At 45.9% G+C, this 25,355-nt stretch overlaps 2 protein-coding genes across 3 annotated transcripts; one reads left to right on the forward strand and one right to left on the reverse strand.

Annotated features, from left to right (window-relative positions):
* Positions 1-599: 599 nt before the first annotated feature.
* On the reverse strand, positions 600-6,544 carry LOC138723388 (tRNA wybutosine-synthesizing protein 3 homolog). Of its 2 annotated transcripts, XM_069862349.1 has the most exons (6): positions 6,355-6,544; positions 5,133-5,213; positions 3,165-3,263; positions 2,270-2,341; positions 1,856-1,989; positions 600-977 (listed from the first exon to the last, which is right to left on the reverse strand). In XM_069862349.1, the coding sequence occupies exons 1-6, from the start codon at positions 6,526-6,528 to the stop codon at positions 755-757; spliced, it is 783 nt and encodes a 260-aa protein (XP_069718450.1). In that variant the 5' UTR covers positions 6,529-6,544; the 3' UTR covers positions 600-754. The 2 variants fall into 2 exon arrangements, with proteins under 2 accessions (XP_069718450.1, XP_069718451.1); XM_069862350.1 differs by lacking the exon at positions 5,133-5,213.
* A 681-nt stretch (positions 6,545-7,225) lies between these two features.
* LOC138723111 (quinone oxidoreductase-like) lies at positions 7,226-14,187 on the forward strand. Its single transcript, XM_069861999.1, has 9 exons — positions 7,226-7,552; positions 8,660-8,784; positions 9,115-9,267; positions 10,259-10,422; positions 11,188-11,239; positions 12,458-12,607; positions 13,005-13,106; positions 13,194-13,289; positions 13,545-14,187. The coding sequence occupies exons 2-9, from the start codon at positions 8,674-8,676 to the stop codon at positions 13,704-13,706; spliced, it is 990 nt and encodes a 329-aa protein (XP_069718100.1). The 5' UTR covers positions 7,226-7,552; positions 8,660-8,673; the 3' UTR covers positions 13,707-14,187.
* Positions 14,188-25,355: the final 11,168 nt, after the last annotated feature.

A 25,355-nucleotide genomic window follows, 5' to 3' on the forward strand; every position in this document is an offset into this window, starting at 1 on the left:
AGATGACCTTATGCCCGACAGCTAGAACGGAGGCTGGGCACCAGCCACATGGAATGAGATGTAAGGGAGCAAACAGACCATCAATGTATGGAGCTGGCTAAAAGACTCAAAGGAAAATAACACTTAACGGCCACTGGCCAAGGGAAGCAGAAGATGGCAACACACAGGGGGCTGGAGCCTGAAACACAGCAAAGTGCAGGAAAACAACATCAACACTGCTGCCCAGTGCAACGGCCAGAAAGGATCCAGGACACAGTGGCTGAAGCTGGCACAGAGCAGGACCCAACTTCTAGTTTTCTGTTCTTATCTCCACACCAGCAACTGTCCTTCAGCTGGCTGACACGTAGCTTTGCCCTGTTCTGAGACGGGCATCTGTACTGCTGGCAAAGCTCCTACAGGGATTAAAAACCTTCAGGGATAACAACTAGGCTTTTAGAGTTTCTCTGGTCTGTGAAAATCAGAAGGCCTAAACTCAGCATATGGACACAAAACGCCACCACTGAGGACATAGCCAAAGGCTGTACCAAACCAGTTATTTCTGTGATAACTAGCAGACAGAGTAAAAGACAGTGCTTTTAAAAAAAACAACACCCAAAACCTTCTAAGGTTTTGTTCTCTGGCATTGAACCTGTGCACAATTCTGTTTAATTACCTTTTTTCTGGTAAACATCCATGGGAGTGTTACTGCTTAGAACAGAGCAGTATTTCTGTCTCTTACAAAGAGCATTACAATTGTTATTCAGTTTGCTTTAGTCTAGATCATGATATCAGCAAAAATATCAAGACTGTTTTCTATATCATCCTCAGGCTCCAGCTCTTCATGCTGATCCTTGGGAGAGGGGCATACACTTTGTCTGTGAACTGTCTTCCTCTTCCTTCTACGAACATACACAGAGCGACTCCTCTCCATCCCCTCAGAATGCAAGTCATTTGCACCAGCGGCAGTTTGCAAAGCTGACTCTAAGCTTCTGTAGAATCTAGAAAGAAACAAATTATGTCAGTATTATTTTTTGTAGGTTTGCTCAGGATCTGCAAAACTAAAACAAATGCTTTTGCAATATCACCAAAATGTGCCAAGAGAAGAAAATTGCTACTGACATTGAGATGTTCTAGCCAACACTGGAAGGATAATCAGAAATACCAGGGCGTGTCCTTGTGCGTGTCCTGCTACTCCACTCTGTAATGCCTGGATGTTAGCAATCAAGTGGTGGAGGCACTCAAGTGCCATGAAGACCCTGTTAACCTTACAGAAACTAGAAACGGTATCAGGTTAAATGTTTAATGACTGACAGCATTAGCAATCAGATGGACTGCTGCTATGAGCAGTCACTGCTAACTTTAACCACTACAGAGATTCCCAATGGACACATAAAAAGAAACTCCTCTGGTTACGTATACATAGGTGCCTCACCAGTATCTGTGTCCCTCGCACTCTGGCACTTCTGCCTGTTCTCTTCCTCAGCTGGACACAATTGTACTGTGTGTAACTCTCCACCACCCTCAAAAATCCTCAGTTTTGCAAACTATGCAAAGCATTTAGTGGTTTAAAGCATGTATTGCTACCTGAATTCTGCTGAGATGGCCACTGTGTTAGAATAACAAATGCTGTTAACATGAGAAAAGAAACTCAAACCACACTTAATAACAAAGTCTGCAAACTCATGTCGCTTACAGGTTTTTCCTTAAATACTTTATAGCCTTTGGAGCTCCTACAATTAATTGAAATTATATTTTAGACTTTGTAAGAGCTGTCTAGTTTGTGTTTTGGTTTTTTTTTTATTTAAACAATCTCTCCTGGCCATTTTTCACTTTCAGATTTAGATGTAATGAACAGGACTAGTGGAATCCAACAAACCTGTCAATCCTCCTTATGTTTTCTTCCATTTTCTGATTAGCTACATGTATCAGAAATTCAATATATTCTTCAGAGACCATCAGTTTCCCCTTGTGGCTCAATGGAACTTCTAAGCAATGAGTGCTCCGGACAGCCTAAAAACACACAGAGAAAGACTTCTCTAGAATAAAGTTTTTTATTTTATTAAGGTTGTTTGAATATTATGGGGAATTTACTAAAGGAAAAAAACCACTCTTCCACACAATTGGTTAGTTTGCTGTCAAATGAGGCAGAAAGAATTTGCAGTGCTACAGCATGGCCTGTGAAAGCAGTCAATCACGTTACAGCACAGATCTTGGCTTGTGAAAAAACTGAGGCTACAAGTAATGATGGGATTCTGTTATATTCCTTACAGGTCAGTAGAAAAGTCCTTACCATCATAATTTTTCCTCCTCTGCCAACTGTAATACCAGAGTTCCTGAACCCAGAATCAACAGCCACTGAATGCTGAGGAAAAAAAAAGATACCTTAAACAAGTCTCACACACTTTCACAGCAAGGAATAATTCCCAGTAGGTTGCAATGCAGCTCAGTCTCAGTTTTGCAAAAAACTTATTCCAAACCATCTCCCCAGATTAATACAAGAAAATAGTTACAGTAAAATGTTTTTAAGATCAAACCCATGTAGTGTCACAAATAGTGGGCAGTTTTAAGAGAGCTCCAGTCAATCCTGACTGTCCAATCTAAACCCCTCACTGCAGATGGGACATGACCATCTCTCTGGGCACGGCACTGCATCATCTGGTAGCCATGCACTCAGTCATGCTACTCTTGTACAGCTAGAAGGGCAGCAATGCTATAAAAGCAGCTAATCAGCTCTCTTCTAGATCAATGAAGGAACAAACGCATCATGCATTACTCTCTGGAGTCAGGCTAGAAAAGCAGAAGGCAAAGGTACTATTCAATGAGCTGCAACACAGGAGCCAAATGGCCTGGCTGGCAGCAAAATGCTGTCTACAAACACCGTCACTTTCAGCCCATGAAAGCAACCTGAGATCGCTGGAAAAGTTTTGTAGCAGACAATCTGCTTCAGCTTGCAAACCAAGCTGCAGTTGAGTAATTTTGATTTTAAAATGGAAAGCAAAATCTCTACTCACTTTAAAGCTGTGTTTTCTTCATTAGCTTACTTTTAATACCTTGGTTATTAAACATATAGCACATCTGGGACTATTCTAAAGTGCTAGAGCTTGCTCAGGAGCCAACACTTTGACCTTTGCAGCATGGAATATAAGAGAACAATATTGTGATACTGTTAGTCAATGTAATTTTACCAGAAGCTGTGCATCCTGCATCTCTTGACACTGCACATGAAGAACAAATGGTTCAAACTTGAGCACAACATCACCAGTAGCTTTCTCTAGTGCTGCCATCTGGAAAAAACACCAAAATAGTTATATTAACACTGGAGATGGGCTACAAAAGAAAGAAAAAACAAAAACAAAAAGAAAGAAAAAAAGTACCTAGACCATGTGTGAAACAAGCATTAAAATGCAGCCCATGAACTCCAAGGAATCACGTTCAGCTGCTTTTAATTTTTCATTGCTTGTAATACACAGAAATCTCATGGATTCCCATGATTCAGTTTGCTAAGCTTGAGGTTTGGTAGCAATTCATAGCAAGAGAGACTTTAAAGATGTACGCTTCTCTGTTTGTGTCTTCCTACATGCAAACAAATAGATTCAGTCAGACAACACAGACTGAGGGCTGTGTTGCTGCAGCCATGTGAAACCCGAGCACAACTATTCAGTTATTTAAAGCTGTTCTTTAAAATAAAAGACATTTACTTCTGAAGCACATTCCTCAACTTTAGAAACTCTTCTCAGGTTCAGCAGATTAAATTTGTGGCCTAACAGACTTGATCACGTTTGAATCCTACTTTAAATAATAACACATACAATGGTAAAAAAGTCAAAGTTGAAACTAGATGCATAAATACACAAGACAAGGGAAAAAAAAAAAAAGGGAAGTAACTTCATAATTGTAAAATGCAAGACATCACCTTCAGACCCCCTGAGCTGTGCCAGAAGACTGAGATGCTAATGGCAATTTTTCCTAGACTTGCAAGCGTGGAGAAAGCTGTATGACATTCTACAGGGCTTATCAGTACAATTTCCCTACTTTTCTATGCTATCTTTTTTGCAGAGCGGCCCTAAGGGCTGATACTACTTTTTTCCATTCAGAAAAGTTGCTCTGAGGCAGTTATATGACTTATTTCATTTTATTATTATTTAACCATAAGCACCATCTCCCCCCCGTTTGCCTTCACTTGCTCAATTTACAGCACTAAGAAATGTGCTGCGTTAACTGGAGAGATGTCAGCTGTTACCCTTTCCGTTGCTGTCTTGTCCAGCCCTTCTCATCTTTCTTGTAAAATGAAAATATTCAATAAAATAATCAGATTCATATGCTTTTTTAAGAAATGATGGCATGAAAGAAAACTGATGAAGTAGCACTCTCCACTTTCCTTCAAAAACTGAAAACTACTTAAATGTGTTTGTGCAGAACCTCCTCTGTAAATGTTCTTATTTTAAGTTGGAAGCCGGTCTTTCTGAACAGCTAAGTTAGTAATTCCTATGTCTCTGGAACGCTGCTTTTCCAGAAAGCATCATCTCAATGCTGCCTGATACAGAACTTCCACCAGTGAAATGCGTGGTTTGATACAGTAATTGTCACTGTGGTGTCAGTGAGGAATACATTTTTTGTATTTCACCCTGTGGCACCTGCTAATGACTCTTATATCACTGCCCAAAGACCAGCAAGCATTCGACAAAAACTGAGCTTATTTCACTTCTGGACAGGACAGCTTTCATTCTGAACAGAGCCACGGCTTTGCAAAACCAAGACTCACCTCATCCGAGATTTTCATAAATCATTTTCTGAAAGTCAGTGTTCTGTGACAGAAGCAACACCTATTCCTGACTTCTTGAGAAGCTATTGAGACGTGGGGATTATGTGACTTCTGACCATACAAAATCAGTCACATTTCATATTGGCTGCATTTACAACTACGCAGGGAACTTGGTCTTAAGCTTAAAAGCATTCTCCTAAAAACAGCTCTTGAGAATCTGTTAAGTAGAGCAACTAGAGGACAGTTTATTTTTAAATTAGAGTGCTGATTCATCTCAGTAACAGTCATAAAAACACCTGAACATTTCTTTCCATTTACGTGCCATTTTTTCCATGACATTAGGAATCCTGCATTACATAAATACAGAAGTTGTACCATAATGTCCTCTTACCACATCGTCTTTGTTACACATTTCATGTGTTACCATGAGCCAGGTGCAGTTTTTCTTCTGGATCTCAGACCTGTTTATATTCTGGAGACAGAGAGAAAGAATTAAAGTGGCACTACAGATACATGATCTTTGATTTTGTGTAAAGAAAACAGTCCTTCGTCATAAATAACGTTGCTTTTAAAAAAGTGTGTTTTCTCAAGGTACGAAAATATATTCATATAGGAGTAGTTTAAAACGGATTTATCCATGCTCCTCATAGAAGAACAGAATGTAATCCAGAGGGACCTGGACAGGCTGGAGAAATAGGCCTGGGGAAACCTCATGAGGTTCAACAAGGCCAAGGTCCTACACCTGGGTCAGGGCTATCCCCAGTTTCAATACAGGATGGAGGACGACGTGATTGAGAGCAGCCCTGCAGAGAAGGACCTGGGGGTGCTGGTTGATGAGAAGCTCGACATAAGCCAGCAATGTGCACTCACAGCCCAGAAGGCCAACTGTGTCCTGGGCCGCATCAAAAGAAGCGTGGCCAGCAGGGCGAGTGAAGTGATTATGCCCCTCTATTCCTCTCTCGTGAGACCCCACCTGGAGTATTGTGTCCAGTTTCAGAATCCTCAACATAAGAAGACTATGGAGCTGTTGGAACGAGTCCAGCGGAGGGCTACAAACATGATCAGAGGGCTGGAGCACCTCTGCTATGAGGACAGCCTGAGAGAGTTGTTGTTCAGCCTGGGAGAAGGCTCTGAGAAGACCTTCTAGCGACCTTACGGTACCTGAAAGGAGCTACAAGAAAGCTGGAGTGGGACGGTTCACAAAAGTTTGTGGTGACAGGACTAGCTGCAGTGGATATAAATGGAGAGAGGCAGATTTAGGCTAGACATAAGGAGAAATTTCTTCCCAATGAGGATGGCGAGGCACTGGCACAGGCTGCCCAGGGAAGCTGTGGCTGCCCCGTCCCTGGAGGTGTTCCAGGCCAGGTTGGATGGGCCTGATCTAGTGGGAGGCGTCCCTGCCCATGGCAGGGGGGTTGGAACAAGATGATCTTTAAGGTCCCTTCCAACCCAGACTATTCTGTGATTCTATTCTCAGTCAGATAAAGCGTTGAGAGCACGGTCTCGCACTGGAAGGATTTAAGTCTCAGCAATTAATATGAGAACCTGGAGCAGAGACACCCAGCAGGACCCCGGGACCCCCGGCACCCCCAGCCCGTCGCGGCGGGACTCACGGCGGCGCCGCCCTGCAGCAGGACGAGGCGGCCCGAGCAGGAGCTGGCGGTGCAGAACGGGTCCCGGGCGTTGAGCAGCCGCAGCACGGGGGCGGCGCGCTCGTCCAGGCGGCCCTTCCTGCTGCCGTCCGCCCGCGCCAGCCGCTGCGCCTTCCGCCGCGCGAAGGCCGCCATGAGGGGCCGGGCCCGGCCGACGGCAGCCTGCGCGGGACAAACCTTCGCGGGGGCGGCCGCGGGGCGGGGCGCGGGGCGGGGCGCGGGGATCCCGTCACCGCCCCCCTCGCCGGCCCGGGCCCGCTTCGCGCCGCGGGCAGTAGCGCCGCGGAGGTAGGCGGCGCGCGCGGGGCTGCCCGTGCCGGCTGTCCCCGAGCTCGGGGCCCGGCTCCGCAGGCCCAGGCGGACACGGCCGCGGGGCTCCGGCTCGGGCCGGCCCTGCCGGCGGGAGGGGGGCCCGGGGCTCCGGCGGCGGCGGCGGGCGGGGCGGGGCCTGGCGGTGATGGACGCGGCGGGGCGGGGTCTCCCTGAGGGCCGTACTCGGGGGCGAGGCCTGGCGGCGGAGGTCGCGCTGTGCCCGGGTTGTTGTTTCGTTGCGGAGCGGCTCCGCGCCGCGTTTCCCCGTCGAGCGGGTGCTGAGCGTCCCGGGAGCCGGGTCGGGCCCCTCTCATCCGGCCCCGCCTCTGCTTCCCACGGAAGACGGGGCCACCTTCCCGCCCGCCGTGGGCCCGGCTGCCGGTGGCTGCTCTGAGGCGAGGGAGGCCCCGACTCCCGCCGTGTCCTCGGGGCGCGGGGAGGCCGAGTTCCACCCCTACCGCGAGTCGGGGCGATCTGCGGATGGGGGATGATGTGACTGAGGGCTGCCCTGCAGAGAAGGACTCGCTGTGCTGGTCTGTGAGAAGCTCGACATGAGCCGGCGATGTGCGCTCGCAGCCCGCAAGGCCAACCGTGCCCCAGGCTGCATCAGAAGAAGCTTGGCCAGCACGGCGAAGGAGGAGATTCTGCCCCTCTATTCCTGTCTCATGTGAGACTCCTCCTGGTGCATTATGTCCGGTTCTGGAATCCCAAACATAAGAAGGATGTGGAGCTGTTGGAACAGGTCTAGAAGAGGGCTACAACGATGATCAGAGGGCTGGAGCACCTCCCATACAAGGACAGGCTGAGAGAATTGGGGTTGTTCAGCCTGGAGAAGAGAAGGCTCCAGGTAGACCTTATAGCGACCTTCCTGTACCTGAAGGGGGTGTACAAGAAAGTTGGAGAGGGACATTTTACAAAGGCATGTAGCGACAGGATGAGGGGAAATGTCTTTAAATTGAAGTAGAGAAGATGTAGACTACACATTAGGAAGACATTCTTCCCAATGAGGGTGGTGAGGCACTGGCACAGGTTGCCCAGGGAAGCTGTGGATGCCCCATCCCTGGAAGCGTTCAAGGCCACGTTGGACAGGGCCTTGAGCAGCCTGGTCTGGTGGAAGGAGTTCCCCCCCATGGCAGGGGAGTTGGAACTGGATGATATTTAAAGTCTGTTCCAAAGCAGACCATTCTATGATTTTATGATCCCGAGGGGCAGAGCTCTCTGTACGGGCTGTGCTGCTGCTGCTTTCCCTGCTTCCCCCACTCTCAGGCCCTGGGCCCTGCCCCATTCCGCAACTGGTTTGTGCCGATGAGTCTGGGGTTCCCCAGGTGCTTGGAGCCACTGGGATGATGTCTGCCTGCCTGCAGCCACTCCAGCCAGTACCGGGCTGCTTCCAGTCCTCTGAAGGTGGCCCTGTACTAGGTTCATCACCAGGCTGCAGAATAGTTTATTAAAACATATGGGTCCATTTTTTTTCTGAGCAGAATAGAAGCTGCTTTTTGGTTTGTTATCACAACATATAAAAGTGACCTGTACTGCAGAAATTGCTTGGCAGAGTGGATTTTTGCCACGTCCTAAGGGAAATCTTAGTAGTGTACATCCCTGTGACCAGTGCTCTTTCTGGCTTGAACAGACAACCAAAACTACGCAGGCTTCTTACAGACTAGAGTTAGGAAAAAAATAATGTTGAAGTCAGGTCCTTGTGAAAGCTGTTATCATCTTTGGGAAAAGCCTGCCTCTGTCTGCAGCCCTGAAGTTCCATAACTGGAGTTGGCCAGCAGTGGGATCTGCGTTTTGCAAGTTTTTGGAAAAAAGCCCAAACCAACTCTCCTTCCCCCAGTTTAAATAAAGAGTGAAGCTCTGTTTAATCAGTTGCTTGGCAGGTGGTTGTTTGATTTCTTTATTTTGAAAATGCGAAATAAATTATGATGGCAATACCATATTTTTTTTCCTGCAGATATTCTGATAACTATGGCAGCCACAAGAAATCTGATGAGAGCCGTCAGAGTTTTTGAATTTGGTGGCCCTGAAGTGCTTAAAATCCAGTCAGATGTTGTAATTCCTGTTCCAAAAGAAAATCAGGTATATATGAGTTCTGTGAACTGAAATAATGGCATTGAATGATAATAGGCGTACTCAGAACAGAATGAAGAATGCAAACCAAAACTTTTCATCTTGAATATGTAGTTTTTGATCAGTGTATTTGTACAACCTGAGACATCATGTTTAACAAGTGTGGGCTTTTTACTTTTACATGGGCTACATAATCTATAGAAAGGATTTCCTGAAAATAGCCTCAGTTCAGATTTTTGCTTACTCTGTTAAAAATCTAGTTAAAGTGCCATGATCCTGTGCTGTGGATTCAATTTCTAAAACTCTTTAATTATTGCTTAAGGAGCATCTTTTCTTTAGGTGCTAATTAAAGTCCACGCCTGTGGGGTGAATCCTGTCGAGGCATATATTCGTTCTGGGACTTACGCTAGAAAACCAACTTTACCCTACACTCCAGGCTCAGATGTGGCTGGTGTAATTGAAGGGGTTGGAGAACATGTTACTGCATTCAAGGCAGGTATAGAAAATACATTGATTTTTAATTCATGATTGTTTATGGGATCATCTTTGTGGGGTTGCTCTGCTGCTAATCCTGTTTCTATTGCTTTGCTGGCTTTTTTCACCTTTGCCGGCTAGTGGCAGCACACAGTGGGGTCACCCTGACAGTCCAGAGTGAGAGCTGATGCAATCCGTGTGTGTGCCCCAGACAGACATCCCAAAAATGCCGAGTGGCCAATCTCGTGCATTTGCATGCTCGAGCTGCTTGGGAAACCATTGCACTACCCTGCAGCAGTTACTACCCGGTGTCCGCAGACCGGACCCACCCCATCCACATGCTGGATGTTTATGGAGGTCACCATGCTGGCAGCAGAAGACTCAGAGCTGTGTATCTGTGCCTTCTGTGGGCCCTGGCATTGCTCTGCCAGTGGCCAAGGGCCAGGCTGGGTGCTGTCTTGGCCCCACAGCTGGTGTTGTGCCACGGCGCTGGGCATACATAGGTGACGTGCTGCCCGGTGTGCATGTCCACATCGCCTGTGGGATTTTGGCTTGAGCCGGCCCTTCTGCAGAACAGTGGCAATATTGAGGTGTTGTAAGGTTTATTAAGAGAATATCTCTTTTCCACGTTTAAGCAAAAATAATTGAGAAATGTTTATTTTGTGTTTGTGAAAACTTTTTAGGTTTTGCATTTGGAATCTGTGTTTGGAATTCTCTAGTGTTCAGGTTCATTAAGGTCAATATTAATGAGACAGTAGGTTTGTGTGTTACCCTCTAGAGCCGGGGTTCTAATTATGACACTTTAGGTGTATGAAATGATATGGTTTGTACTGCATGGGTTGTACGTATTAGCATTATAAAAATCCTCTCTGTGACAAATATAATTGGTTAGTTTTAATAGGAGAGCTGTTAGAAATCACCTAAACATCTGTGAACTGGTTCTTAAACTATATTAAAGAAAATATAAGCGAGATGATTAATTTCTCTATTTTTTTTCCCTCCTTTCTAGAAAGGTGACAGGGTTTTTACCATTGGTACGATCTCTGGAGGATATGCAGATTATGCAGTTGCTGCAGCTAATAAAGTGTTTCCTTTGTCGGATAAACTGGACTTTAAACAAGGAGCAGCAGTTGCAATACCCTACTTCACTGCTTATCGTGCTCTTTTCCAAAAGTAAGGTGTCAAATCTAAGTTTATCCATTTTGCTTATGAATATTTAAAATATTGAAGCCCCTATTTTCCTTGTCCTCTAAAATGAGAGGAGATCAATGAGTGGAAACGTTTAAAACTCTTAAGTTAAATTTGTTATGCTGATGGCATTGTCATATCATTGTCACCTAGAAGCTAGCAACTGTGTTCTCCTGTTACACATTTCTTCTCAAGAGAACAGGCCTGGAAAGGGTTCTCTGGTAAGATTCTTGTAATAAAATGTATAACTCTCTCTCAGTGCTAGTTGTTACTTTAGCCAGTGAAGAACAGGAATAGTTCTAATTTCTTCTTCTAATTTCTCTTCTTCCTGAGCCTCTGTGCCAGAGAGGCTTCATGTACAGCCCTGTCTGTGCCATAGGGCAGGGTAATGAGTTAAAGCCAGGCTTCATGTCAGCTAGGTGAGAGCTTAGGTCTGGACATCTGGTTTAGTTTGATGGAACAAATTGTTAGAACCAGCATGGTTTACTTTTATGTTCTGTAACAGGTGAAAATCTTTAAGTTCAGTACCAGACCATGACTTGCTGCTAGGTGCACAACATAACTGTGCAGTACGTAAATTTATAAGTGATATAGTTTATTTTGCCTCCAGCTGATTGTACCTGTTTAGCCATAACATGAATTGGAAATCATACTGTGTGAAAGATGAGATTTGATGTTGGTTTATACAATCTGACGCGTAACGGCTGTGTACTGCAATCTTCATGCCAATATTTTCTGTTTTCCACTCAGAGGGCATGCCAAAGCAGGAGAGAGCGTGCTAGTGCATGGAGCCAGTGGGGGGGTAAGTATTTGGAGAAGGCAGCTTATAAGAAATGCTGCTTTCTGTCTTTGCATCTGCTTTTGTCTGTGGTGTGATTTATGGTCACATTTATATCAATTAGTGGATTAACAAAATTAGGTTTCTGTTTCAGATGATTTAGATGCTTTTTTTTTCTGGAGCGTGTCCAGAGAAGGGCGACAAAGATGGTGAAGGGGCTGGAGAACAAGCCTTACGAGGAGCAGCTGAGGGAACTGGGGTCGTTTAGCTTGGAGAAGAGAAGGCTGAGGGGAGACCTCTGTAACTACCTGAAAAGAGGTTGTGGAGAGGAGGGAGCTGGCCTCCCAAGTGACAGGGGACGGGACAAGGGGCTGTGGCATCAAGCTCCACCAGGGGAGGTTCAGGCTGGACGTCAGAAAAAAATTTTTTGTGGAAAGGGTCATTGGGCACGGGAACAGGCTGCCCAGGGAGGTGGTTGAGTCACCATCCTTGGAGCATGCGTTTTGGAACATATCCTGTACCTGTGGCTGCTGTGGGAGCTGCTGAATCGGTAGCCTCCGGGAGCTGACCAGCTGGGACTGAATCCTGGGCAGGCAGTGTCTGTGTTCCCCCATCTTGGTCTCCCATGCTGTTGCCATGACACAGAGCAATGCCAAGAGATGGCATTGCTGTGCCTGGATGACCATTGGCTCCAGCACCAGGTTTTTGTGGAGGCATCCAACACCTCCAAACATCCTCTGGAGTGCAGAGCTGATACGAGACCCAGAGAATTTGGTTTCTAAAGGAATAATTTATCTGGTTGTGCAAGGTTCATAATGTTAACAAAATTTCTGCTTGCAGGTTTTCTTTGCAGTATGTAGTGCTGGTATCAATAGCAGATGATTCTGTGAAGGCAAGAATTGCCTTGGCTTTGTATCAAGTATCTATGGCCCAGCTTTAACAAACAGACTGCATTCTACGTGGATTTATATTAAATGCTGATATCTCTTCAAAAACCCCACAAAGTTTTACCACATCTCTGTAAATATCTTTTCTTTATTTGACTGATTCTAAGGTGCAAATAATTTATGGCTAAAAAAATGTTTCCAGGCTAACTTTTTAAATTGGTAAGTTCCAATTTGCAGGTGAAATATATGAAGTTGATGCTAAGAAAGAAAGAGAAAAAAGACTTAATTACTTAATTTTTCCTTTTTGTGCGTTTTTTTTTTTTTGCTTTTCTTCCCTCCCGCTTCATCCCCTCAGGTTGGAATAGCGACATGTCAGATTGCCAGAGCTTGTGGTTTAAAGGTTTTGGGTACAGCAGGAACTGAGGAGGGCATGAACATAGTCCTGAGAAATGGTGCTCACCAAGTATTTAATCACAGAGAAGCAAATTACATTGATAAAATTAAGGTAAGCATGTATCAGGGCTAGGTGATTCTTCTTACTAACAGAATGAGCAGTCATTTGCAGAAGTTTTTTTAAGTAGATATATGTGGGAGCAATAGCGTACTGTCTTTTTCATTTCTACACAAGGAAAAACTTTCCGAGGCTAGAAGAGCTGAGCTTTCTTCACTGGCGATGGAATTTAGAAACTTGCATTCCAGCAATTTCCAATATGGTAGCATATTACAATTCATCAGATCAAAATACTCTAAAATTAAATTTATTACCTGTCAGTCTTAGTACAAAGGCTGTATTTAAAATGTAATCAATAAACTGTAAAATGTGTGTTATTTATAGGATATGAAATAAACGGTAGTACCCAAGCACTAATTGGACTGATAATAAGGTATTATATCCTGTATAGGAATACACAAAGATGGAAGGAGTTGATGTAATAATAGAAATGCTCTCTAACATCAATCTTGCTGCTGACTTACAATTGCTGTCCTGTGGAGGAAGGGTGATGGTAAGTGGTTTTGTCACTTACTTTGTGCACGTAACACCACAGTTGAATAGTTATGAGTGAAACTCCATCGTAACTTATTTGTAACAGGTTGTGGGCTGTAGAGGTCCCATCGAGATAAATCCCAGAGACATGATGACTAAGGAATCTAGTATAATTGGAGTCAGTCTGTTTCTTGCAACTGAGGTAGGAACATTTTCATTTTAAAGCATGTTTTGTTGGCATATTCCAACACTTCTCTGTTTTCAGTTAAAACCTATTGTAGGGATCATTTCACCGTAAATAACTTGTTGGTTCATTCCTTTACATTTTTATCTAATCTCAGAACATCATAAAATATTTTTGGGTTGTGAAATTTGGTTTAACTTTTGCATAAACAGTAAATACATTTCTAGAATGTAAAGGCCCTGCGGTGGTAAATGCTGTCTTTATTACATGCAGGAGGAGATGCATGAATGTGCAGCGGCACTTCTTGATGGCATAGAAGCTGGCTGGCTGAACCCAATTGTGGGCCCAGAATATCCACTGGAGCAAGTAGCTAAGGCTCATGAAGACATTATTCATGGCAGTGGTGCACGAGGAAAGATGGTGCTCCTTCTGTGAAGCCTTTTCCCATTTATTTTGTAGCTGTTCTAACTGCATCTTTGCTTACATGATTAATTGGATGTATGGTATAAAACTTACTTCTAATCAGGTTTAGCAGTAACAGCAAATGCTGATTTACATTAATTGTATCAATCAATTACCAATCGGTTTTCTTTTTGTAATAAGCAGAGTTGTGTATACTTTAAAGTAATTTTTGTATCTCTTTTGGCTGATGTGGAAATAATAAATTTTCTCTGGTGATGTGGCCTTGTGGTACAAGGGAAGCGAATACCTCAGGCAGGATTGGATCTCTTGCTCTCTGAGAAGTTACAATGAAGCTGCTGTGGGCAGTGCAAAATGATTTTTAACAGATACGCATATGTCTAGAACTAGCTATACAGATATAACTAGGACTTTGTTAATTTTTTAACCGTAATTTGTCTTATTCCATTTTTGTCACATAATTTACTTGGAATAAAAGCTTTTACTGTCAAAACAATTCACTGTTGAGCTCATGGCCAAAGAATCTGTCAAATGAGAACTACTAGGACGCAGAGGCATTTTTGTTTTGCTATGTCTGACTTAGTATCTGAATTGCAAATGTCACAGATAATTCAGAGGGACTGTAACTCTGAAGTTACTTGCTGTTATTGTATTTGCTACTCTGTAGCTGATGATATTGGGAGAAACAGCTAATTCCTTGATGGTAAGTGGCTGGGTAGCGAGGATTTAAATTCTTCCTGCAAACTTTATTAAATTTAAAGTCACCTGAATCTGTGGCTAAAGTGAGGAGAAGAGAAAGGCTGAACAGCTTTCATTGGTGCTGAGAATTGTGTTAGTTCATAAATGAAGGTGGATACATTGTTGTCCATATCCAAATACAATGCAGTTCAGGAAGAACAATTTCTTTGTGTTGACAGTTTTTACACTCAAAATGTTTGGTATTACAGGCACTTCCTTTTAATGATCTAATTCTCTAATGAGTCATGAAGTCATCACTTGCAGATGAATTTTCTCAACTTCAAGGAAGAACTTTTCTGTTCCTCTGAGGAAAAGTGAGTCCTTACTGACCATAAACTTTAATATAGAGGCATTTTTGTCTGCGAAACTTGTTTTTTAACATTTGATTTAGATTTGTTTAGTGTCATACTATCATAAATCAGCACATGTTCTCTGAATCCAAGTGTAGTTTCCTCAGGCATTGCACTACCTTCTTCGAAGCTGTGATTCTATTTTTTTTTTTCTGAGACGGCATTAATTTCTACTGATGTTTTGCTTAATCCCAACTAAGAAAATAATTGGCAAAATCTTTTGAAATGTCTGGATTTCTCCCCTAGGTTTGTCATCCCCTGTTAAAATATTAAGGTGAGAGAAGAGGTTTTTACAGGGAGGCTTATGGAACTAATTTAGTTAATATTGGTGGTGAAAGAGCAAGGTCTCAGTGTCAAAGAGGGAAGGAATGTTCTTCTAATGGAAGTTAAGTCATGTAAGGAAGACATTGTCCAGCACCAAGCTTGTCCCTGTGGAAGTGCATCTCTGGTGTTTTGCATTAACCTCTCAGTAGAGAGGAGAGCGCTCCAAGTCACCGATTCAGACTTGCAATATCAGCCTTTTTCAGGTATGAAAGCGTCTCTTTTAATGCCATGTTTGGGATTGCTACTCAAGTGATAATTTAAACTTACAGGTGAGTAAATTTTCTAACATAGCATAAATATACACACCTCTAAAAAGCTCTACCTATTTTTCCCAGGAGGAATTAAGAAAGTGTTTGAATTTCTGATGGGGGGGGGATAATACTAAGATATTATAGCTATTAAACATAGGTCTAAAGGAATATGCTGGGTGACTGAGTTAAGTCCTCATTTCTTTCAAGCTGTTTGTCATGTAATTGGTTTGGTGAACTATTTGAGCTCCGTCTTCTACAGCAGGCAGATCACAGCGCTGTTTCTTCTGTGCAAATGTAAATGTGAGGTCCTTCTGCTATTATACGGAGTCATTTAACTGTTCCTTGTTCATACAACCCTTATAGCCATTGCATCAAATGGATGCTTTTGCCAGGGATAAAGATGGGAGTGTTTCTGGAGTTAAGTATTTCAAACTAATTTTAGTAAGTGCTTTTGAAAGTAGTTGCTGGGGAAGAGAAGGATTATGCGGACTTGGCTGTAGGAGTGCAGTAGCGTGGTCCTTGCCTGCCAGTGTCACAGGTTTGGCATCTGTCACAGCTGGAGGCTGTGTGGATGTCCCAGTGGCCAGATGCTGGCTTCCCTGCCGGTCAAAGTTCCAACATGAGTAGGGAGCTGCATTCCCACCTGCTCTGAATTTGAAGGTTTAAGAATGATTAGCCTAGTGTAAATGATGTGGGTAGGCAGTGTTTAACTGATTATTAAGGTAAAAGATGCTGATTATTCCTGTTCCTTCTGGCAAAATTATGGCAGGTAGGGAATCTGTGATTCTGCTTGGCAGCACTGTTAGAAAAAGTAAAACATCTCTTAATGTGAAGGTACTAAAGAGCAGGTCAAGCATAGCAGTTAATGGTTGATATGATGATGTGTGTATGAAAATACACATTTTCTTTATACACGGTATGTTTTAAAATCTGTGGTTCTTTTTAATTTGTCCTTTGCTCAGAGGGTGTTACAGGAATGAGAGGCTTATGGTTTACGGTGACTCCTTTCTTGCTTCACGCCGCCTCTGTGCTGGAGCTAATGCTCAGAGATGAAATTGAGAGCAGTTTCCCTGTCAATGCATTTGCTGATGTTCATAGGACAGGGTTTGTTACGGGCTCCTGACCAGAAGGTGTCAGAGGAGTTCTTCTGTTTCTCTGACGCTGCAGGCTTCTCCCGGCAAAGCCAAGCACATTGAACCCGCAGCACTCAGACAGCTGTGTCACAGAATCACAGAATCACTGGTTTGGAAAAGATCCACAGGATCATCAAGTCCAACCATTCCCATCAACCATTAAACCATGCCCCTCAGCACCTCATCCACCCATCTTTTGAACACCTCCAGGGATGGTGACTCAACCACTTCCCTGGGCAGCCTGTTCCAGTGCCCAATGACCCTTTCTGTGAATTTTTTTTTTCTGATGTCCAGCCTGAACCTCCCCTGGTGGAGTTTGAGGCCATTCCCTCTCGTCCTGTCCCCTGTCACTTGGGAGAAGAGGCCAGCTCCCTCCTCTCTACAACCCCCTTTCAGGTAGTTGTAGAGAGCAATGAGGTCTCCCCTCAGCCTCCTCAAGGCTAAACAACCCCAGTTCCCTCAGCTGCTCCTCGTAAGTCTTGTTCTCCAGCCCCCTCACCTGCTTCGTTGCCCTTCTCCGGACACGCTCCAGAGCTGCAACATCCTTCTTGTAGTGAGGGGCCCCAAGAAGACATGCAATAGAGCATCTAAATTCTTGGTCTATATCTGATGTATGGTACAAATGGAAGGGGTTGTTTTCATTTTGGGACACGCAGTGTGAATAAAAATTACAGCATAGCACTGACCACAAGGTACAGGGAGGAACAAGGAGATGCAGTGGCTCTTTGGGACTGTGGGCAGGAGGTGGGCGTGAGGGATGAGAGGGCAGTGTTGTCAGTGCTGTGGCAGACATGAGCCTGGGCTGCGGCTGTAGGTGGAGGTGCAGCGCTGTGACATCTTGTCATGCTGAAGGTGAGGGGGCCAGGGCTTGCCCACAACTTAGTTCCAGTAGCCCCAGCCTTGCATTTCAGTGCAAACCCGCTCTCACTGTAATCTGCCAGGGGGAACGGTTGAAAGTGTCCATGGATGTTCCGTGCTGTGTTCGTTGTTAGCAGAACACTCTTGTCACTGGAGGGGGAACCACTTTGGCTTGGGAACTGCTGCAGCTGAGCTTCTTGGAGACGTTGCTTGTCACATTTCTGACTAATCCTTCAGCTGCGTCTGGTCTGTCAGGGCACCCATCTGGAGAGTCTGTCATCCTAGAGATCCCTTGGTCCAGCTCTCTTTTTAGAACGTGCCATCCCCGCCACAGAGCGGAGAGTATGGAGGAAAAGGATAGCAGACAAACAAACTAGGCAGAATAATTCTGTCAGGTTGGCTGGTTTTGAGTTTAATCAGAGGAGGGGTCTGAATCAGCGAATGGTGGTGCTCTCTGTGATGGGGCTGTGAGTGGTGGGAGAGGCTACACTGGCTCTCACTGTTGTGCTCAACTTCGCACAGACAGGCAGGGCTTGGGGTTCCGCGCTTGCCACATGTTATCTGTGTATCTGTGTGTGCCATGTGTAGCCATGGCAGCATCTGGAAAGGGCAGGTACGTGTATTTCTGAAAGACAGAGGGATGGAATTGCAGCTGTGGTTCGTTAATATCATTGTGCCCAAAATAAATGGTGCTTCAAAAGTATCCCCTCTCTGTTGTAACCGAGTGGTTCCCTGCATGTGTTCCTGCCGCCTTGGTGTGTTCCAGCAGGATACAATAAATTAATGAGACTTTAATTGCAGGGTTGGGAAGATAAAAAAGTCTGGAAGATGTTGATGTTCTTGATAGTTGCTTCTTTTACAAGAGACAATTCAGTATTCCATGTGGGTGGATCATGGCACAGAGGACCATTGAAGGACAGCTGAAGTCCTTCAATGTTTTGGAGCTGGTTCATCAGCAAGGGAGGGCTGGCCCTGCTCTTCCTCGCCTTCTCAGTTCAGTTGTGCTGCAGCCTTGAGAGGAACCGCTGTGATGCAGAGGAAAAACAGGAGCGGGGAAGGATGATGATATCTCCTGTATCAGAGTCAAGCTGGAGGCCACTGAAATGCACCCTTTGGAGCTTTCCTGTCATTTGTGCTGAGAGAATGGAAATGTGGATGGATATTTGAGCAACTAATCTGGTGAGGGGGCTGGAGAACAGGCCTTATGAGGAGCGGCTGAGAGAGCTGGGCTTGTTTAGCCTGGAGAAGAGGAGGCTGAGGGGAGACCTCATTGCTCTCTCCAACTACCTGAAAGGAAGAGAGGAGGGTGCTGGCCTCTTCTCCCAAGTGACAGGGGACAGGATGAGACAGAATGGCCTCAAGCTGCACCAGGGGAGGTTTAAGGTTGGACATTAGGAAAAAATTTTCACTGAAAGGGTCATTGGGCACTGGCAGAGGCTGCCCAGGGAGGGGGTTGAGTCACCTTCCCTGGAGGTGTTTAGAAGATGGGTGGATGAGGTGCTGAGGGGCATGGTTTGGTGATTGACGGGAATGGTTGGACTCAACGATCCGGTGGGTCTTTTCCAGCGCGGTGATTCTATGAGTCTATGATTTGAAACAATCGAGCATCCTCTCATCTCCCACTGTGTTTTTAAGTTCACAGGCGTGTATTGTATCCAAAGGCCTTCTTCATCCTTCCCTTCTCCTTGCCTTTCTCTTCCTTTACCCTGGCAGCTCGCTGGTACTGCAGGGGAAGAGCCCGTTGCAGCGTCTCCTGCCAGCTCGGGGTCGGCGTCACAGGCGGCCGCCGCCGGGGGGTTGGGGGGCGGCCCTGGCAACCCCGCCCCTCCCCGCTGTGTCCTAGCGACGCTCGGGACGCGGCCAATAGCGCCGCTGGGAGCCGCCGCGATGGGAGCTCCGCAGACGGGGTGAGTGGAGCGGGGGCCGGGCCGTGCTTGCCCGGTTCTGTCGGGACGCGGAGCGAGAGCCTGGGGGGGAAGGAGGGTGGGGGTGCAGCCGGGGGCTGGCTCCGCGTAGAGCCGCGCCGCTCCGAGCCTTGGGAACTCGGGGACCGCCGTGTCGCCGCGTCCAGCGCGGGGGGGATGCGCCGCCTGTCCCCTCACAACGAAAGCGCCGGCCAAGACCCCGAGAATTCGTTGTATCCCCTCCGTCCGTGAAGGGGCTGGCGGCAGGTGTGCCCCTCCTCGGTGTCTGGCTTCGCAGCCGCGGGCTGGAACGTTCAGAGCATCCACACGGCCCCGAGGCGGCACGAATTACAGATCCTGAGGACCTGTGCACGTCCCCGTCTCTGTAACGTGATTTGGCACGTCCTGTATGCTGAGCGATGCTCTGGGTAAAGAACCGACCGAGTCCCTTGCTCCCGGCCGTGTCACAAAGCGGTAGCAGAACAAGAGCCTTTTGGCTCCCGTTTCCATGCCAAGTTGTGCTCAAGATTGGAACCTGTAGAAAGATTTGCTTGTATAAAAGCCTTTGGAAAAAAGTGTGTTTCTTTTATGCAGAAATATGTAGGACTCCAAACAAAATACTTAAAACCTTATTCTTGGAAGATTGTTTCCCTCTAGTTACCGTGAAAGGCACTTTTGGAGTCGGGATGATAGTTGGTTAGAACAGTTTTGGGGAAACAGTTCTGCCGTGGCCGATGGCATTTATTTCACAGATGTATTGAGGAATAGCTCCAATCTCTACCTTACAGGGAAAACACTGGAAATTGCAAAGCTGTGACTTGCAAAGACCTTGCTGAAGTGGAGAGGCCACCACATGTGGGGTTTGCCTCTGCTCCTCACTCTGGGAGCCGTTCAATAGTGCTAGCTTAGTACAGCAGTCAAATGAGCCACAGGATCACAAAATAATTCACTCTGCAAAAGACAAGGAAGGTCTCTTGTCTGGTCTGCTCATGGGGTCAGCTGACATCAGACCAAGTTGCTTCATTCAGACTGACCCCTGCTCCGGCTGCGCAGCCTCTCCTCCTTCAGCCTCTCCTCACAGGGCGTGTGCTCCAGCTCCACCATCCTGGTGGCCTCCTTGAGCTCACTTCAGTGCATCCACGGCTCCTGTGCACTAGGGCCCAAACCTGGATGCAGCCACGCACATGGGGTCTAGTGGGTGACAAGGAAAGGGGACAATCGCTTCCCTCCTGCCAGCTGTGCTCCTCTTATTTCAGCTCAGGATGCTGCTGGCCGTCCTCGCTGCCCGGTGCTGTGGCTGACTCACCTCATCCAGCTTTGTGTCCCCAGGACTGGCTGATCCTTTCCAGTAGAGCTACGTCCAGCCTGTCTGTCTCCAGCTTGTGCTGTTTGTAGCACAGGGTTGTTCGTTCCTGGGTGTAGGACTTTCACCTGGCCATGTTAAACTTCCTAAGGGTCCTGTGTAGCCTTTGGGCAGTGCTGGGCGAGCCACTGTCTGTGTTCCAGAGCTTCGTGACTGCCTTTGGGTGCAGGCAGAGTAAGCTCATTTCTGTCTGCTTGTTAGATCTCTGGCTGCCTTTGAGGTCACTGACCATCCCCTGGGGCAAAGTATTCATAAAATAAAGTAATTTTCACGGAGTATCTGGCCAAAGAATCTTCAGTGGTTTGGCCATGAAATAGTTCAGGTTAGGCAAAGAGTAAAGAGAGCCGCTTGAAGCTTTTGAAACAAAAGTGAAAGGTGAATGTAGCCTGTGTGTCCATGAGGCAAACAACTGGTAGTCTCATTGAGGTCAGCTGGCCAAGGCTGGAGGGGACGTGCAACTATTTAAGCAGAGATGCAGTGTGGTTTGGAGAGACTGTGACCTTCCCCTTCCTTGTTATCACCTGAGGAAGATTGTACCTGGGCTTCAGGGTTTTGTGAGCTTGAAATAATGCAATTAATTATCATTAGACTGCACAGCCCCATCCAGATTTCAAGTCATCTACTGACTTCAATGAAGTTTGGTTCAGTAGCTGGGTTCCAGTGTGGCTTCTTATTCTTATAAGCACAGCAGCAGAGGTTGAAATCAAAAAACACAGAAGCCAGAGCTGTGCCTCAAGTCCAAAGGTGGTGCAGCTGAGGGTCTGCCAGTGACCCAGCTGCACAGCAGCAGCTCCCCATATTTTGAAAAGGGCCACGGCCTAAGGCTGTAGTTGGAAAAGTCAGTTCGCAAGTGTTACAACCCTGCCACCCTACAAAGCAAGATCCTCTTTTTGCGGAGACTGGGGATTGTTTTCCTGGCTTTTCATCTTCTGGTCCTCTTTCACAGAGAGAGGAATCCAAGTGCAGTGTAGTCACTGGCCGTATTCACTTGGCTCAAGCTTGGAGGCACCAAACGGAACAAGCATTTATGTTGAGTTGTGTGGCAATGCCAGCAGTTGTCTTCTAAATGCCTGTACTGGTGGGTTGATGGCAAAATCCCATCCTCCGTGATGGAACTATGCCGTCTTTGGAATCTTAGGCCCACATGTGCCTGTTGGGCTATTCCCAGCTAAAATTCACAATGTCCTGACCTTCAGGACTTCATGTCATATTCCAGTCCTGCAGAAAATCACTTTGCCACCATCTGCTTTCCTCTGTGGAGACCCTGACGGCATTGTTTTTTGAAATGGGATGTACTTAACGGTGGCTGAAGAGTTTCCTTAGGGAGGGTATTGCAGGCAGTGGCCACGTGTCTGGAAAGTCTCCTGGGCGGAGTCTTTGCTCCCAAATGGAACATGTTGGGCAGGGGCCTTGCCTTGTGGGGTTCTTAACTGACAGTCTGTGTTTGAATTTGTTCTGTCTGGAGGCTGGCTGAGCCTTTCTTGTTTATGTCCCCAGCAGAAGCAATGCCAGATCCATTAGCTTGTTAAAGCGAGGAATGGTCTCCGTTAGGGCAGGACTCTTTGCTTGATTGAAGGAGCAACGAACTCCAGTGATCATGTAAAACATGGGAGCTGTAATTCCCTGTGACTCTGTTTTAAAGATCCTTTTGATACACAGCACAAGCTCTGCACGCAGTGCGTTGCGCTGTAAGCTGATCAAAACCAGATACTGTTAATAAGTCGTAATGGTAATGATAATGCAATGAAAATCTGGTATAATACAGAGTTCTAAGTGGACACTTCCTTAATTTACTAAAATCCTAGTCACTGGCTCTGGTGTATTTTTTGTTTTGTGTACTTAGTCATCTGCACAGCTGGACTCCCTGCCACTGCAGACGTAATTCCTTCTGCGGGGCTTTGGGCTGATAATTGGTTTACTTTGGCCCTCAATACATTCTTTTAAAGCAGAACAAATTGTGGCTTTTTTGGTTTGTGCGTCCATTCTGTGTGTTAATTTGTGTCCTTGTACTTGGCTTTATTAATTTATTACTTTTGGGAGAAAAGCAGAGTTGTCTCTAGCAACAGCAGTTTGTTTTCATGAACAGGCAGTTAAGGTGTTACCTAGGAGCGCAGATGGTACCGAAGGGTGAGTGAGCACCTGGCATGCTGCTGGTCTCAAAGGGTGGGAGGTCAAGATGCCCACATAAAGCAGAGACAGACCTGGGAATGGGATGCATCTGCCTCCCAGGGTCCCCTCCTTGTGCCAGCGGGTAGGGAACTCCCTTCATGTACTAAGTTCTTCAGGGTGTCCAGAGAGAACATGTGCTCCATGCGCATGATGGTATTTGGTAGACTTCCTTGGTGCCTGGGGGAAGGAAGTTACCTGGTTTGGTAACTCGCCCTGGCTGCCCTTGGGCTGGGAATTGCACCTGCACCTCATCCTCTGGAGTGCCGAGTCGGTCTAACTCTTTGGTGTCAGTGGGATACTCCAGGGGGACTTGGGAGAGGTGTCAGCATGGCCCGCTCCGGCTGCACTTGCCTAAAGTCTGACAGGGGAGGATGAACCAGTCAGTCAGCATGAGCAGAAACTGGGCAGCAGCTGCTAGTGGGCACAGACTTGCAGGGCTAGATGCTGCTTCTGCACACAGTTTGAACCCAAGCTTGAGCCGGTGCCCGGGTGTTCAGTGAGGCTCTGCTTGTGCTGCTCTTCTAGGCAACTGAGGCATTCACCTGGGCAGAGAGCTTGGGTGTCTCTGGGAAGTCAGGCTCTGCCAAAGCCTAGTGGATGCCCTTCCATTCTTTCCAGTGGTTTCACGGGTTTTGTTTCAGGCCCAAAACATTTCCTCGTTTTCCCCAATACTCTCTGAACTTTGAGTTTAATTCAGCATTTTTAAAGACCAGCCTGTTCATAATTTAAATGAGAAAACGTGTGCAGAGTTGTCTTTGAAACTAAAGTTGCTGTGTCACCGTGCTCAGGTGGGAATTGTGTTTTGACTAGTTACATGGTCCATGAAATATTAGATGGAAGGGAGTAAATGAAGAGGAGTTGGATTGAGTTTCTCCTCTGCCTCTGTATGCAACTGCCAGGGCGTACTGTAAGTCAACATTTAGCATAATTGATGTAATCTGGTGGTTTCAAATGCAAATGGTTTTAAAAAGTAATGTAGAACAGTTGCTATAGTGCCGGTATTTGATCAACGTGCATAACAGGGTAAGCTAAATTGTTTGTTTAAAGTTTAATTTATTGTTGGCAGGCTACTTGGGCGATTATTGTGAAACCCCAGATAAAATTCCTGTAAATTCATGATCTCCTTGCATTTTCTTAAATTTTTTTTAATCAAATTTTTCTTTCTTCCCCTGAACATGCTGTTGTGTGTGGTGCCCTGGCCTAATAATAGACATTTTTCATGAATCGTCCCATTGAAAGACAGGCAAGAGAGGTACAGCGGCATTTAAATTTAAAGCCAAAGAAAACCAGAGAGATCAATCTCTTGTTGTGTAATTAAAATATTTCCTGCCCAGAGAGCCTGAAGGTCAGGCTGAACACTATGCAATGTGTGGCTGAGTGTGTGCATTTAACAACGTGAATGGATCTAGACTATTAAAAACTTCAGCTGACTGAAATGTATTTCGTTGTTTGTCCTCTTTCCAGAGGGTGACGTAAGATAAGGTTGTGCTAAGAACTCTTAAAAAAGGTATCCGCTAGTTACGGATGCTTCTGGTTTTGTGTTTAACTCTCATATCTTGGGTTCAATTTTTTGAAGCTCTGATCTTTGGCAGCTAGGAAGTTGTAGCTCTGTTGGCATTCCAGAGGTGCAAGGCATTTCTTGTGTAGAGCTGGGGAGGGCCTTACTCTGACAATCTACATGATCAGGGTCTCTATGTTTGTTGATTTGGCAGATTTTCACCAATAAAGAGAAGAGAGATGCAGTTTGTTCACTTTGGATTGCTCAGTGTATGCATTAAAGACAATCTTGAGTATTTTAGCATGGGAACTGGAAAATACTCGAGAGGTTCTTGCATTTCATATTGGACCCATGTTTATTGCTCCAAATACGGAAAAGGACTTTTGCATAACATGAGGGGTCTTTTGAGGGGCAAAGATTGGCAGCAGGTAGTGTAGCCCAGCCACGCTGGCTGCTACGACTGCCTAGTCCCAGGACTCTTTTAGACTGAGCAGCCCTTCAGAGCTGTTGTGCTACTGGCTAGTCAGTCTCGTTAAAATCTTGAGAGCATGGTGTGGCAAAAGCCTTGGGTCCTTGGCTCTGAGCTGTGCAGGCTGGTACCGAACTGAGCGATGGGTTGCCCGGTGTCTGTGCTTTCTAACCCAGGAAGACCTGGGTTCTCAAGAGAGATCCTTCATCACTTGCCTCTTTTCTGACACCTGGGTCTGGAGGGGGACTTTCTTCGGTCCTGCCAGTGCAAAGCGTGCTCTCCACAGAAAGGCCGAGGTGGTGAAGAGGTGGTAGCTGGCTGAGTGCTGGAGCAATAGTGATGGGATTCCTGCAGACACAGGAGTCTGCTTGCTGCCCCCACTTTGGCACAAACTCTTCGCTTTCCTGCAGAGCATGTTTGGATTTTATTGAGTTTGAGGAAATAGGTTACACAGAGCAGATCTGCTGATTTTTGGTAAAATGTAATAAAGTAAATGTAAAAATGTAAAAATGTAACACAGTAACTGTATTTAGAGAGCAAAATTGTTCTCATCAATGCAAGTTGCACTTCAAACTATAGCCATGTGGGGCCAGCCAGCAAAACCGTA

Source organism: Phaenicophaeus curvirostris, chromosome 8 (assembly GCF_032191515.1).
Source record: "Phaenicophaeus curvirostris isolate KB17595 chromosome 8, BPBGC_Pcur_1.0, whole genome shotgun sequence".
Classification (NCBI taxonomy): Eukaryota; Metazoa; Chordata; class Aves; order Cuculiformes; family Cuculidae; genus Phaenicophaeus; species Phaenicophaeus curvirostris.

Coding starts and splice junctions, on each gene's coding strand:
- LOC138723388 (XM_069862349.1), bottom strand. CDS start 6,528: ATGGCGGCCTTCGCGCGGCGGAAGGCGCAGCGGCTGGCGCGGGCGGAC. Junction 2,342..3,164: donor TGCAGGATGCACAGCTTCTG/GTAAAATTACAT, acceptor TTTTTTCCTCAG/CATTCAGTGGCTGTTGATTC. Junction 1,990..2,269: donor GAGGAGGAAAAATTATGATG/GTAAGGACTTTT, acceptor GTGTGTTTTTAG/GCTGTCCGGAGCACTCATTG.
- LOC138723111 (XM_069861999.1), top strand. CDS start 8,674: ATGGCAGCCACAAGAAATCTGATGAGAGCCGTCAGAGTTTTTGAATTT. Junction 11,240..12,457: donor TGCATGGAGCCAGTGGGGGG/GTAAGTATTTGG, acceptor TCATCCCCTCAG/GTTGGAATAGCGACATGTCA. Junction 13,290..13,544: donor GTCTGTTTCTTGCAACTGAG/GTAGGAACATTT, acceptor TATTACATGCAG/GAGGAGATGCATGAATGTGC.